Source organism: Embiotoca jacksoni, unplaced genomic scaffold (genome assembly GCF_022577435.1).
Source record: "Embiotoca jacksoni isolate LCO1_2020_lvr unplaced genomic scaffold, fEmbJac1.0.p SCAF_4, whole genome shotgun sequence".
Taxonomy (NCBI): domain Eukaryota; kingdom Metazoa; phylum Chordata; class Actinopteri; family Embiotocidae; genus Embiotoca; species Embiotoca jacksoni.
Genome location: NW_027185392.1, coordinates 17680642 through 17693554, shown reverse-complemented (window position 1 = coordinate 17693554; position 12913 = coordinate 17680642). Strand labels below are relative to the sequence as shown.

The following is a 12913-nucleotide window of genomic DNA, read 5'->3' as shown; positions in this document are numbered from 1 at the left end:
CATAACCGCACAAAAGAAAAAGTCAGGTCATCACTAAAATTTAAAAAAAATCATCCACTGTTGAACATTTAAAGAAAACTTCGTAATGTATCCAACAGTTATTGATATATTTCAGTGTGACAGACCATCAGACTTACAGACAGTCACCGCCATCCCTTGAGCCATGATGCTACGCTGAACTAGATCTCAGTTTCAGACTCCCGAATGTTTCTGCTGTCTTCATGTTGTAAGGACACAAATCTATTTACAGTCATATTGTGGGGACAAACCGCAAGTCCCCAGTTGGCGAATCAGTCCCCCCTCCATCCAAAACTCATCTGACCTTCACAGTCGAGAAAGATATATGTTCAGAGTTTGACAATAAAAGGCTTCTGAACAAGTAGTTCAGTAGTAGTTCCTGGTCCAGCAGTAAATTTACTCAAGGGGTGATGTGGGAACCCGAAGCCTTTTTACAAATACTGAGATTGGCTTTCAGAGATGCTTCTTTTAATATTTTTTGATAAGTTAAATAGATTTTGGATTTTTAAATAACAGAGAAGGCATGGAATTTCTAACAAGGTAATTAATTTTTCTATATCAGACAGATTATTAGTCAAAGCACAGTATCTGATTAATCTTTCAACATGCCTGAAGGGGATCTTTATAATTAAGGGTGAAGATTTAGCTAAAGATGAGGTAAGTAGCAGTTCGGATTTTGGTGGGGGTAAGTCTCCAGGAAGTTGATGCAAGTAAAAGTAATGTCTTCTGAAGTGATGCCGTGAATGTGTGTGTGTGTGTGTGTGTAGCTTTTCTGTGAGCACCTGATTCAGATAGTAGTACGTCTCAGCTTCCTGTAGATACAGTGAGCGCTTCTCATTAGGAGGAAGACCTGCCAACATCTCATAGAAGATGTGGTAGTTCCTCTCCAATTTGGCCTGTAGATGAAAACACACACAGTCATGTGGACACATATTCACATACACTTACACATAAACTAGAAAGGTTCAGCATTTTAGAAGTGTAGCTGTGGATGAGTGGGCTGATGGATGGATGAATGTGACCGGGATGGGTAAAACACAGTTAAAGACATCTGGAAAACCTCTCATGCTGTCTGCTTCTATAATCTCCTATTTCTCACCATGACTCAGTTGTAAGAAGACTCCAGCTGACCTGCTGTTTACGTGTGTGTGTGTGTGTGTGTGTGTGTGTGTGTGTGTGTGTGTGTGTTCTTGATTTTTCTTTTTACCTGAAAGACAATGCGGGACTTCTCCAACAGGTACTGAGACGTTATGGCACCACTGATTACACCCCTGGTAAATGGCACACAGACAGACAGACAGACAGACAGACAGACAGACAGACACACACACACACACACACACACACACACACACACACACACACACACACACACACACACACTGAGTTAAGTAACAGGTCATGCATGTGTAATGTTCCTGGATCTTCTCGGTCACAGTTCTAAGAGGAGCTCAACTACTCATCTAACTGTGTTACTGGGACAGTCTGTGTGTGTGTGTGTGTGTGTGTGTGTGTGTGTGTGTGTGTGTGTGTGTGTGTCTGTGTGTGTGTGTGTGTGTGTGTGTGTGTGTGTGTGTGTGTGTGTGTGTGTGTGTGTCAGGCTGCTTGTTGGCATTACAAAGGTTCATGTTTATCTGAGAGAATCTACAACAAACCTCCATTCTAAATGCAGAACAAAAGGATGATATGATTACAATGGAAATATTGCTTAAATCTATGGCATACAGTAACTACTGTAATGAATCACCATAGCAACAGTCAACTGTAGTTTGGTATCATGGGTGAAATAGAAAACTTACCTGCATTTTTACACTTTTCCTGGATTGTTTTGGGAATCTCTGTTTAATATGCTGTTTAATGTACTCCTTTCAATTAAATTTTTATCCTCAAAGCAGAAATGATGAATGAAACACTAAAGTGCTGCTCGAAGATAGAAACTGATCGAATGCCGCATATCACAGCAGGCATTTGTGAAATATTGTTTTCTCAGAAAATGATCAATGTTTGTTCCCGCTAACCTTCATCAGGCAATGAGATGAAGGTCAGTGGGAGTTTCTTTCTTCACACTAACCGATGTGAACTTGCTGTATTCGCACTTTCTAGAAGTTTTCGATTCACTACTTTACTGGACCGAGAAGCCCCATAAACTTGAAACTGTTGCTGTTTTAAGTTATTTACCACACTGGTAGAAGTTGTTACTACTCACTCCTCCATGTAGATCTGCGTGTATTTGCCAAAGCGTGAAGAGTTGTCATTGCGCACTGTTTTGGCATTCCCAAAAGACTCCAGCAGGGGCGTGGCCTCTAGGATCTGACCAATCACCACAGACAAACACGTTACAATGGCTGCCTTCAACAGGAATAATGGGTTACATTAGAGTAAATCCAGGGGAGGAACACGTTACCTCTATCTGAAAGGAGAAGAGTAAAGATGAAGAAGAAGAAAGAAAAGAGTGTTAATATAAATTTCCACAATTTAAATTAAGTGCGAATGCAGGTACATACATGTTGATACTGGATATTTACCTGTTGTGTGACATTGCGTTTGTGATGTATGGCTGTCAGGTAACGCAGGATCAGTTTCGTGGCTTCAGTCTTCCCTGACCCACTTTCTCCACTGGAATGATAAAAAACATTAACAGGACTCTTTTACAGGTATTATTTTTCTTATTACTTGTAGAAAGGATGCTGTATTTTCTGGACAGGACAATCCATTTGGTAAAAACATGGGTGTTGTTCAAAGAAACAGCCAACAATCTATGGAAAAACAAAAAAGACTTTTAAAGGTCCCATATTCTACTGTTTTCTGATATTATATTTCCTGTCTTGGTATCCATGAGAGGATATTTTTGTGGTTTTATGTACCAAAAAACATTTTATATCATTTTTTTTCTCTGAAAAGCTTCTCTCTGAAGCTCTACCAAGAACCGGCTGTTTTGTGTCTGTCTCTTTAAGGTGCATTAATATAATTGACCCTCTCTTCTGATTGTCTGACTGTTTTGTCAGTGAAAAAGGCCCAGGCGAACCACAGGTTATCTTCCACATAAATGGATAGATTGTGGGCTGTGCTGAGGGCGGACATATGACATGAGCACAAGTTTGTGACATCACAAACTTCCCAAAGTCCAAACAGAACAGTGATACAGACTGTGTCTTTCTGAGTGGGCAGAGTGTTTTGATACATTCATGGTATTTATAGCACCTAAAGCCGCTTTATCATAAAAAAAAGGAAAAATGGAAATTTGAGTTTATACAAGTTGGGACCTTTATGTCAAACATGTTTTTGAGTTTTGTCAGACAGTCTAAGACCTTTCTGATTTAAAGGGAAAAAATGCCTGCAACAGTAACAACGTTTCATACCTGATCACAATACACTGGTCCTTTTTGGCATCCATCATGGTGGTATATGAGAGATTAGCAATAGCAAAAAGATGACTGCAACACAACAAAACATTATGAACATTAGAAAATGAACGACTTATCTGTTGGCCAAATTTACTGGCTGATATCACTGATATATCTTAACTGCCGTGTTTGTAGTCTGATACGAAAACCTTTTTTTTTTTAAAAGATATAATAAATTCTTTAAAAATTATTCTATTTGTGTTTCTTTTAGTTTGTAGTGATTCAAAAATGATTACATTCCCAGTGAAGTTCACAGTTTCAATGCATTGATGTAATTTTGGAGCATGAAGTTTATCATTAAACTGTAAAATATCCTGCCTCCATAAAATACTGTATCTTTGTCACAAGTGTTTGATAAACACATATTTGTCATTATATCAATATCGGATTTGTTTTACTTCCTAATATCAATATCGGACCTAAAAATCCGGCATCATTCGAGCTCTAGAAAAAAACCCATTTATATGCTCAATAGTTGTTTGTACGTGTCTGTTGTTTGTATGTAGTAGTAAAGTAACAGTGAAATCCATAACCAAACTCTCCCTTGGCAACCAACCAATAGCAGGTAATACGAGTCTCTTACGAACACCTGAGAGTGCTGTCATTTACACCTCTATTTACCAGCATACTTTATCACAGGGCACAGCTTACAACACATGTAGACAGATGTACTACAACAGTGCAATCACACAAACACACACAGTCTCAAAGGGTTCAGTCAGATGTTAGAGAGTTATGTTTATCTAATCTATTCAGGGCTAGGAAGCAATCAGAGAGCTTACAAGTCTCTTAAAACTGCACAGCTTCTAAATTTGTTATTTCAGTGATTCAAAATCTGTACTCAGAGTCTGGTTATTCTTTTATGAAATACACAGAGTAAGAACATTATGAGTTTGAGTGAGTTCAGCAGTCTATGAAAAGTAAAAATATTAAAAAAATTGCTTATCTTGTCATGTTGACATTTGTTTTGTTAACACATTTTGTGATGTCCGGCTTACCGGGCTGAAAACATTACCTCCTTGTCAAAGATAATAAGTTCAGGGTCTAACAGGTTTGACACTGACTGACACACACACACACACACACACACACACACACACACACACACACACACACACACACACACACACACACACACACTCCCAGGTCTTACGGAGGATTTTCACTTAGACCACGGCCTTCGTACTGGAGCACCATGTCTGTGCCATAAATGTTGAGCAACTTGTACGGATTCACAGAGATGAGGATGCTGCCTATGTAGCTCTGAGTGGGAGAAAAAGAGAGGAAAGAAGGACAATGAATGGATACTGCTGGCAGCGTCCGTGACATTTGATGATATTAGCTATTTCATTTGCATATTCAAAATTATGCGTACGTATACAAGTTCCTGGTCGAAGCGTTTTTTCAGGTTCATCAGAACTGTGGTCTCATTCAGCTCACTGAAATTAAACATGGGGGAAAGTAAAACACATTTACTGAGCACACATTGTCACACTGGAGCAGCACTGGCACACTCGCTTTGACATTCAGTATTAATTACTTTTGAAAGGCAATCGAGATTTAAAAGCTGCTGTTGAAATACCACAAATATCTAAAGCAGGGGTTTCCTCGGGATGTTAAGTGATGATAGTTCAACACAGAGCTACAAAGCTTTTGCATTTTAATGTAATATTTAACATACATAATAATAGTGTTTTCTTTCTAAGCTCTAGCAATTTTCGAAGATTTCCAAAGCCTGCAGGCACACTGGGACGCACACACTGAATCGCTCCTTGAAGAAACTGAAAGGATTTGCCTTGAAATGAGCTGTGCTGCTCTATGCTGGAGCAACAAAACGCTTGTAAGAGTGTGTCATGAGCGAATGAGCAGGGAGGCTGTTTATTAATACTGGATTGTGCTTACGGGAGCTGTGTCATGTCCTCCATTCCCTCCGCCCAGCGTTTAACCCTGTGGCCTGATGTGGGCATGCTTAGGATGGAGTAGATCTGGACGCACACACACATAATGGTATGTAATTAGTCCAAAAACTGTTGAGTAACATTGTCAAACCTGGAGGCATATGCAAAATATGCAGATATTTTTGTCTGTGAACTCTACAGGAAAATGATGTGGGGTAGTCAGTTTGTGGGCTTTGCAGTTGTTCCTTTAATTGCTGTCACAATTTACTGTCCACCAACTGTCATGAATGAAAAGATCATATATTTCAAATCCTCCTAAAAATGGATAAATGTTGCAGACACACATCAATAAACACAAGAACTCATAAATTTAGGTACCTTGTCATACCAGCTTTGACCGGGCACTTTGTTTCTCTCAGGACTCCAGTCTTGGTCCTGAGGCTGTCCGGGCACAACTCGAGGTGAGGGCGAATATCCTTCCAACATCCCATCTTCCTTGTACATGGACCACTTTGACAAATTCTGCACAGTCCCGTGTGGTAAAACCCTCTCAGCTGCCCAAACATCCTCCCCTCCTTCCTCTCCTTCCCGGGCATTCCTGGCCCAGTGGCCCGAGCGAGGTCCATATGGAGGAATCACAGCGTAGCGATTGTCCTCACCCTGCAGTCCTGTTGGCACCGTGTACGAGGCATAACGAAGCTGCTGGTTTTGGATGGCATCGGACAGCTTTGGGTTGTGGAACCGACGAGTGAGAAAAGACCTATCCGATAGCCTGTGGAACAAAGAATAGTTCTCATCCATAAAGACCACATAACACAGGGTTGTACTACATCAGAAAAATATGACATTGAAATACTTTTCATTGTGATATAGAGTAATTAGCAATAATGTGGCTTTTTAACAGAAACTTTCACATTGGAACAAGAGCCTTTTGAGTAACTGAGGAACTAAAACTGCATTGAAACTAAAGGAATCAGGGACAAAATGAAAGTAGAAAGTTCATGATGTGAAAGAAGTCCCTTCTCCCTTCTGGGTGTTCACAAGGGTGAACGTCCGATTTCTACTTTATGCTCTTGAGCAGAAATAAATAACTACCAAACACGCAGCAGATCATCTAAAGCTCAGCTTTATTTAAATCTCTATTGTTACAAAGTTATCTCAACTTGCAGCTTGATTTCTTAACAGTGATTCAGTGCAACACCTGGACAAACCTATGAGGTCATCAGTCCTAGTTCCCATTAATATCGTAGTGTAGCTTCCTACCTGAAATTGACACCACGCATTTCGTCTTTCTGCAGCGCAGAGGCAAGGTTGGGAGAGGTGGGTTTGGGCACAGCTGACAGTCCAGAGCTTTCTGACAGATGATAGAGACCTGCAGAACGGAGAGCCTGGTTCTGCCTCAGAGCAGCTGACAGGTTTGGACTGGAGGGCTTCTGGCCAGGGATAACCAGGGTACCATCAGGGAGCTGGTATGATGCTTTACGTAGGTTAATGTTTGTAAGAGCCTGTGGGTGGCAGAGGAAAGACACCAAGAAGTTATTACTAGCACTAATCTGTGCAAATTATTATTGTATTGTTCTATAGTCTCTAATAGCTGGAATGTATTGTTTCATTTTAGACAAACACAGGGACCAAATTACAGCAACTAATACAAAGATGTGCTGTAGAAAAGTTCAATTTTAGTCATTTTAACTGGTACACACTTTAGACAGGTCGGGGCCAACTGGTTTCCGTGGGTCAATGATGATTGTTCCATCTGGCAGGGTGTACGACGCCTCCTTTAAATAGGGGTTCATCAGGGCAGCTGTCAGGTTTGGACTCTTTGGTTTCCGTGGGTCCACTATAATAGTTCCATCAGGGAGGGTGTATGAAGCTCCTTTCAAGGCTTGGTTACTAAGGGCCTGAGTATTACAACAACTGGTTTCAGTAAAGACAACCCTGAGAGGTTACACAAGTACAATTCAATTAGTACTCAGTGACATAAAGCAGCACCTTAGATTACCGATTATAAGCAAAACAAGTGCCAAATTAGTTTGTGGAGACTTTTTCAAATCCCTACACTTCTACCCTTGCACACAAAGCCTTTTATGTTTGGGAGGGAGGAAAGAATAATACAGTAAGAAACACAAGGTAACAGGTCATGTGAAAATAGAGAAAAATGTAAAAAAAAAAAACGGGTTGTAAATCCACAGCTAACCTTAGCTAGGTTTGGTGACATAGGTACATTGGGATCCTGAACCCCTTCTGGTAGGGAGAAGGAGGCGTTTCGTAGAGCAGAGTTTTGAAGGGCGTTGGACAGGTTTGGAGAGATGGGTTTCCGTGGATCAATGATGATAGTGCCGTCTGGCAAGGTGTACGATGCACTTTTAAGGTAAGGGTTCTGAAGTGCTGCTGCAAGATTTGGAGACTTCTGTTTTTTTGGGTCAATCACAATGGTCCCATCAGGAAGAGAGTAAGAGGCGTCGCGCAAAATTGGGTTGCTTAGGGCCTTGGCCAGGTTTGGGGAAATGGGTTGCTGAGTAAACACAGACAACAATATTCATTAGCTTCAACTAAGACATCGTAAACAACTGTGACATTAGAAAGCAGAAAGAAATACATAACAACCATGAGAGGTACATTCAATTAAAGTAAAGGACCATGAGTCATGGGTTACTTGCTGTCTCGGATCTATAAGGGTGCCATCAGGAAGAGTGTATGAAGCGCTCCTGACGTCCTGGTTCAGGAGGGCTCTGGAAAGGTTTGGAGACATTGGCTTCTGGGGTACACGAGGGTCCTATGTGTGTGGAAGTGGAGAGTCATATAGGAGAGTAAAATTGAAATAATATAGTTGTTATAGTTGACTATATGTAGAGAAACATATGTATCAGGAGGGGAAGTTATTTTAAAATACAACTTTTACACTTACCCTGATAAATGATCTATCGGGCAAGGTATAGGAGGCTCCACGGAGTTGTTGGTTTTGCAGTGCATTACCAAGCAATGGGGAGGAGTGCGGATCTTGATATGGTGACATCAAAGTTCCATCTGGCAGCCGGTATGACGCCTGCATCAACTGTGAGTTTTGCAGGGCACTACCTAACATTGGTGAAGATGGTGGTGGGGGTCCATATGGGGACCGTCTCAGTTGTACAGGTGCCTGAAAAGATGCTTGCCGGAGGTTTGGGTTCCCCTGAAGAGCACTGTGGAGCTGAGGCCCAGCTGGTGCATAAGGGTTACGACGTTGCATCATAGGGGATCTTAAAGTTGAGACACTCCGCAAATCAGCCCGATTTTGCAGTGCATCGTTGAGGAGTGGTGCCGGGCCAGGTTCCGAGATATAATCATATGGAGTAACAACAGTTGGTCCGTACGGTGAACTCAACTGTGGAGTCTGATAAGTAGCCATGCCTCTTAGTGCCTGACCATGTCTCATGGCCCCAGATAGCATTGGAGATGAAGGTACTGATGGGGCATATGGGGACTGAGGTCTCTGAAGTGGAGACACAAAGGATGCTTCTCTCATTGCTTGGTTTTGCAGGGCTCCAGATAGCAATGGAGAAGAAGGAGCTATAGGTTGCCCATATGGTGACATTGGTCTTTGTAAAGGAGAAACATAAGATGCATCTCGTAGAGCTTGATTCTGCAGAGCTCCAGACAGTCCAGGAGATGAAGGAGCCATAGGTTGCTCATAAGGTGACATTGGTCTTTGTAAAGGAGAAACATAAGATGCATCTCGTACAGCTTGATTCTGCAGAGCCCCATACAGTCCAGGAGATGAAGGAGCCATAGGTTGCTCATAAGGGGACATTGGTCTTTGTAAAGGAGAAACATAAGATGCATCTCGTAGAGCTTGATTCTGCAGAGCCCCATACAGTCCAGGAGATGAAGGAGCCATAGGTTGCTCATAAGGGGACATTGGTCTTTGTAAAGGAGAAACATAAGATGCATCTCGTAGAGCTTGATTCTGCAGAGCCCCAGACAGTACAGGAGATGAAGGAGCCATAAGTTGCTCATAAGGGGACATTGGTCTTTGCAGTGATGGAGCATAGGATACATTACGAATGGCCTGGTTTTGCATTGCACCAGATAGTGAAGGTGATGCGGGAAAATAAGGTTCTGCAAATTCAGGAGCCATTTCATCCATGCCTACCATTTGGGCTGCCTCTGGTCCAAGGTAGGAGGAGAACGAGGCCTGTCGGACAGCCTGGTTCCGCAAAGCACCAGATAACATGGGAGAAGCGGGAGCAACAAACTGTTGCGACTGCTCAATGTAAGGATCGGCATATGGGCCAGACACATACGAGGTTGGACGAACAGCACGAGGGGGCAGGAGGGGGGAGGACTGGCGAGAAAGTCGAGGAGAGAGGCGTGGGGATGCAGGATGTGGCATTTGTTTTAGGGAGAGCTGTGGAGAGGCTGGAGGCATCCTTCTCATAGAGCGCTGGGCCATGAGGGGACGTCCCCGAGCTACAGGACGCGGACGAAACCGGCCAGACTCTCTCCTCCCAACGGGAGCACGGTGGACCATGTGAGGGGAGTGGAAAGGAGAGGAGAGGAGGGAGGAGTCCACTGTGAGAACAGAGGACCTATTGCTTCTTATAGATGAGGTACGGAATGGACGCACGTTCTGGGTGGGTGGGGGCACTGGACGCCCTCGGAGACCCATAGGGGAGGGTCGGACAGTACCCAAAGGAACGTTTCCCCCCATCCTTGGCCGGGCCAGAGGTGTGGGGTCCCTGAGCAGCCGAGTAGAACGACGAGAGAGGGTCGGAGAGGATGGGGCAGGCCGGGGCCCTGTAGGGGATAAACTGCGATGAGATGGGGAGGGAGAGGGAGATGGTCTTCTACTGAGCTGTGGCGAGAGAGGGGGGGAGGCACGACCATAGGTGAGTGGAGGGGAAGGTGACCCGGGCATCCTTCTCCTTCCAAATGGGCTGCGGGCAGGAGAGGGTGAGGGTGGGGGACTTCGCCTCCTCATGGAAGCACGAGGTGATGCAGGTGGAGACCGTTGCCTCATCGACGGTCTTGGTGAGGGTGGAGGACTACGTCGCATCATCGAGGCACGGGGAGAGTGGGGGGGCGAGGGTCCTCGAGCAAGGGGAGACGGCGATCTCTGAGGTTGCATTCTACGACGGGTGAGTGGGGTGGCCATAGGGGAGGGAGGAGGTGACATCCGTCTTGATATAACGGAGGGGGGTCTTTGGGTGCTCATGAACCCCCCCCTAATCGATGGTTGCGGGGAAGGGCTGCGTCTCTGTGCAAGCATCGGAGAGGCGACTGGGGACGCCATAGCCAAGGGATGGCGTCGCATCATTGGGGAGGGCATAATCACAGAACGGCGGGATGGAGTTGGAGAGGGTTGCATGCGCCGCGCAGGTAGGGGGGACATGCTTGCTTGCTTAATAATCATGGCAGTTGGAGTAGGGATTGATGGTGGGCCATAACCCTGTTGCTGTGACATCATCATTGGGTCAGTCATCATCTGCTGCTGAAGAACAACAGAACCATGTACACAATAAATGACAAAAAATACAAAACTAAGAAACTTAAGAACACAATTATTAACTATTAGTGAAAATGGATTAGTATTAGTACCAATTAGCAAATGTTACAACAATAATTTTTTTCCCCACCATTTATCAATTACATTGCTGTTCATAGACAAACAGCATCAGTTCAGAGAAAACTTATTGGATGACTACCCTAGCAAAGCATCGGTTGTTTCAAGCAACACACCAAAGTTGAAAGGCCTCATTTACTCTGCTAGCGGTTGGTTGCTGCAGTGAGCTGGTCTCAGGGGTGTTGTGTTAAAATGAATTTAAATATGAGTCAAGTGACATCAGGAATTAGACCATTACTATGTTCTCTAAAATTGTTCTTTATGACAAGCAATAAAATAATAGCTGTTATAGACATAGTTGAAAGGAAAAATATCAAGTTTAATATGAGCTGCTGATGGCAAGAATTTAATCAAGCGGAATGACTTCATATTCCTGCCTAATATTATATCATAGAAATGTTTTATTTACTCCAGTACTACTATAACTTATTGTCTCATGACATCTTTTTAGATTTCACCATTGAAAGCTAACAATGTAAAGCAACATTTTCTCTGCTGTTAGTGACACTGTGTCTCTCCCTCTTGAGTGGGATTACTTAAATACAGGAGCTACAAGCTGTCTAACTCAAGCTGTTGATTGGGGGGTGGGGGGAGGGCAGTGGAGGCGTGCTCTTAAGCATTCAGTAGGATTTTCGGTCACATTTTTAATATGTTGACGTTACAGTAAAAATCAGTGCAAAAATCAGCACAGATGCTCTCGGGTGCCCCTCTCACTCTAAAGGGTCACATAGAATCAAGCAGAGTTTTTTTAATTACCTGTGGTGAAATCAGTTGCGGAGAGATCATCTGTTGCTGTGGCAACATCATTTGATGTGACATCATCTGCTCTTGTGGTGACATCATTTGGTGTGCCATCATTTGCTCCTGTGGCAACATCATTTGCTGTGACATCATCTGCTCTTGTGGTGACATCATTTGGTATGCCATCATTTGCTCCTGTGGTGACAGCATCTGTTGCTGTGGTGACATAATTTGCTGGGGCATCATCTGTTGCTGTGGCAACATCATTTGCTCCTGTGGTGACATCATTTGCTGTGCCATCATTTGCTCCTGTGGTGACAGCATCTGTTGCTGTGGTGACATCATTTGCTGGGGCATCATCTGTTGCTGTGGCAACATCATTTGCTGCTGTGGTGACATAGTCTGTGATGGCATCATTAAGGGAGACATACTCTGTTGTTGTAACATCATCTGTTGCTGTGGCAACATCATTTGTTGCTGTGGTGACATTACTTGAGGGGGCATCATCATTTGTTGTTGTGGTGACATTGGCATTTGCTGCTGTAAAGACATCATGTCTCCAAGCTGACCTGGTGCAAAAGAGAACTGTTCCTCATACTGGATATCTGACATGTCTTCAAATTCTGGATCAGGTGGCAAAGTGGGTGGAGGAGGCAGCGGCACATCTAGACGCTCTTTCCCAAAAAGACGCACTTGAGGTCTAGGCACTCTGAATGCTATGTCTCCTCCCTGAACACCACCGGTATCATCCCCATACTGATCCAGCTGGCCTGCATACTGGTCCCCATAGAGTCCCTGTACTTGACCCATACCTTGCCCTTCAAAGCCAAAGACCTGCTGGCCTCCTGGTGGGAGTCCAATGGTCTGCTGGGAACTGAAGTCTTGGTAGGGCATACCAGCATCACTATAGCTTAATTGATACTCTTGAGGAAATCCCCCTTGCATTCCCGTCGTGGCTGCATATGGGTTCTCATAATAACCCATCTGTCCGTTGTCATAGTAACCCACTTGCCCATCACCGTAGTAAACTCCCTGTCCATTTTCATCATAATAACCGTGAGCATGAGGATCAAGAAATCCATCTACCTCTCCTCCATACATATGTTCATCACCCATTACTGCATAGTAGTCCAGACCCTCATCACCATACATCGCCTGTTGTTGCTGGTAACCATAGTAGTCAGCTTCCTGATTGTTATGGTAACCTTGGGCAGAAGAATAAGGGTCATAGTAATCCCCCATGTCCTCAT

General features: G+C 43.7%; 2 protein-coding genes across 2 annotated transcripts in view; both read right to left on the bottom strand.

Annotated features, from left to right (window-relative positions):
- The window catches only part of LOC138208624 (unconventional myosin-XV-like), a 40588-nt gene extending 33896 nt beyond the window's left edge, over window positions 1–6692 (bottom strand). Inside the window, exons 1-10 of the mRNA XM_069166645.1 lie at window positions 6584–6692; window positions 5699–6092; window positions 5325–5407; window positions 4798–4861; window positions 4576–4685; window positions 3378–3452; window positions 2544–2634; window positions 2225–2328; window positions 1226–1289; window positions 801–914 (exon numbers count right to left, since the gene is read on the bottom strand). Coding sequence (XP_069022746.1) covers window positions 801–914; window positions 1226–1289; window positions 2225–2328; window positions 2544–2634; window positions 3378–3452; window positions 4576–4685; window positions 4798–4861; window positions 5325–5407; window positions 5699–6092; window positions 6584–6603 — 1119 coding nt within the window. The 5' untranslated portion in view covers window positions 6604–6692. The remainder of the gene's footprint in view (window positions 1–800; window positions 915–1225; window positions 1290–2224; window positions 2329–2543; window positions 2635–3377; window positions 3453–4575; window positions 4686–4797; window positions 4862–5324; window positions 5408–5698; window positions 6093–6583) is intronic.
- A 10-nt stretch (window positions 6693–6702) lies between these two features.
- LOC138208722 (proline-rich protein 36-like) lies at window positions 6703–12461 on the bottom strand (the record flags this gene model as incomplete). The annotated part of the gene is made up of 6 exons (XM_069166805.1): window positions 11679–12461; window positions 8229–10790; window positions 7977–8096; window positions 7518–7835; window positions 7024–7221; window positions 6703–6825 (listed from the first exon to the last, which is right to left on the bottom strand). Coding segments are annotated over exons 1-6 (3918 nt in total), but the record flags the coding sequence as incomplete, so codon positions are not given.
- Window positions 12462–12913: the final 452 nt, after the last annotated feature.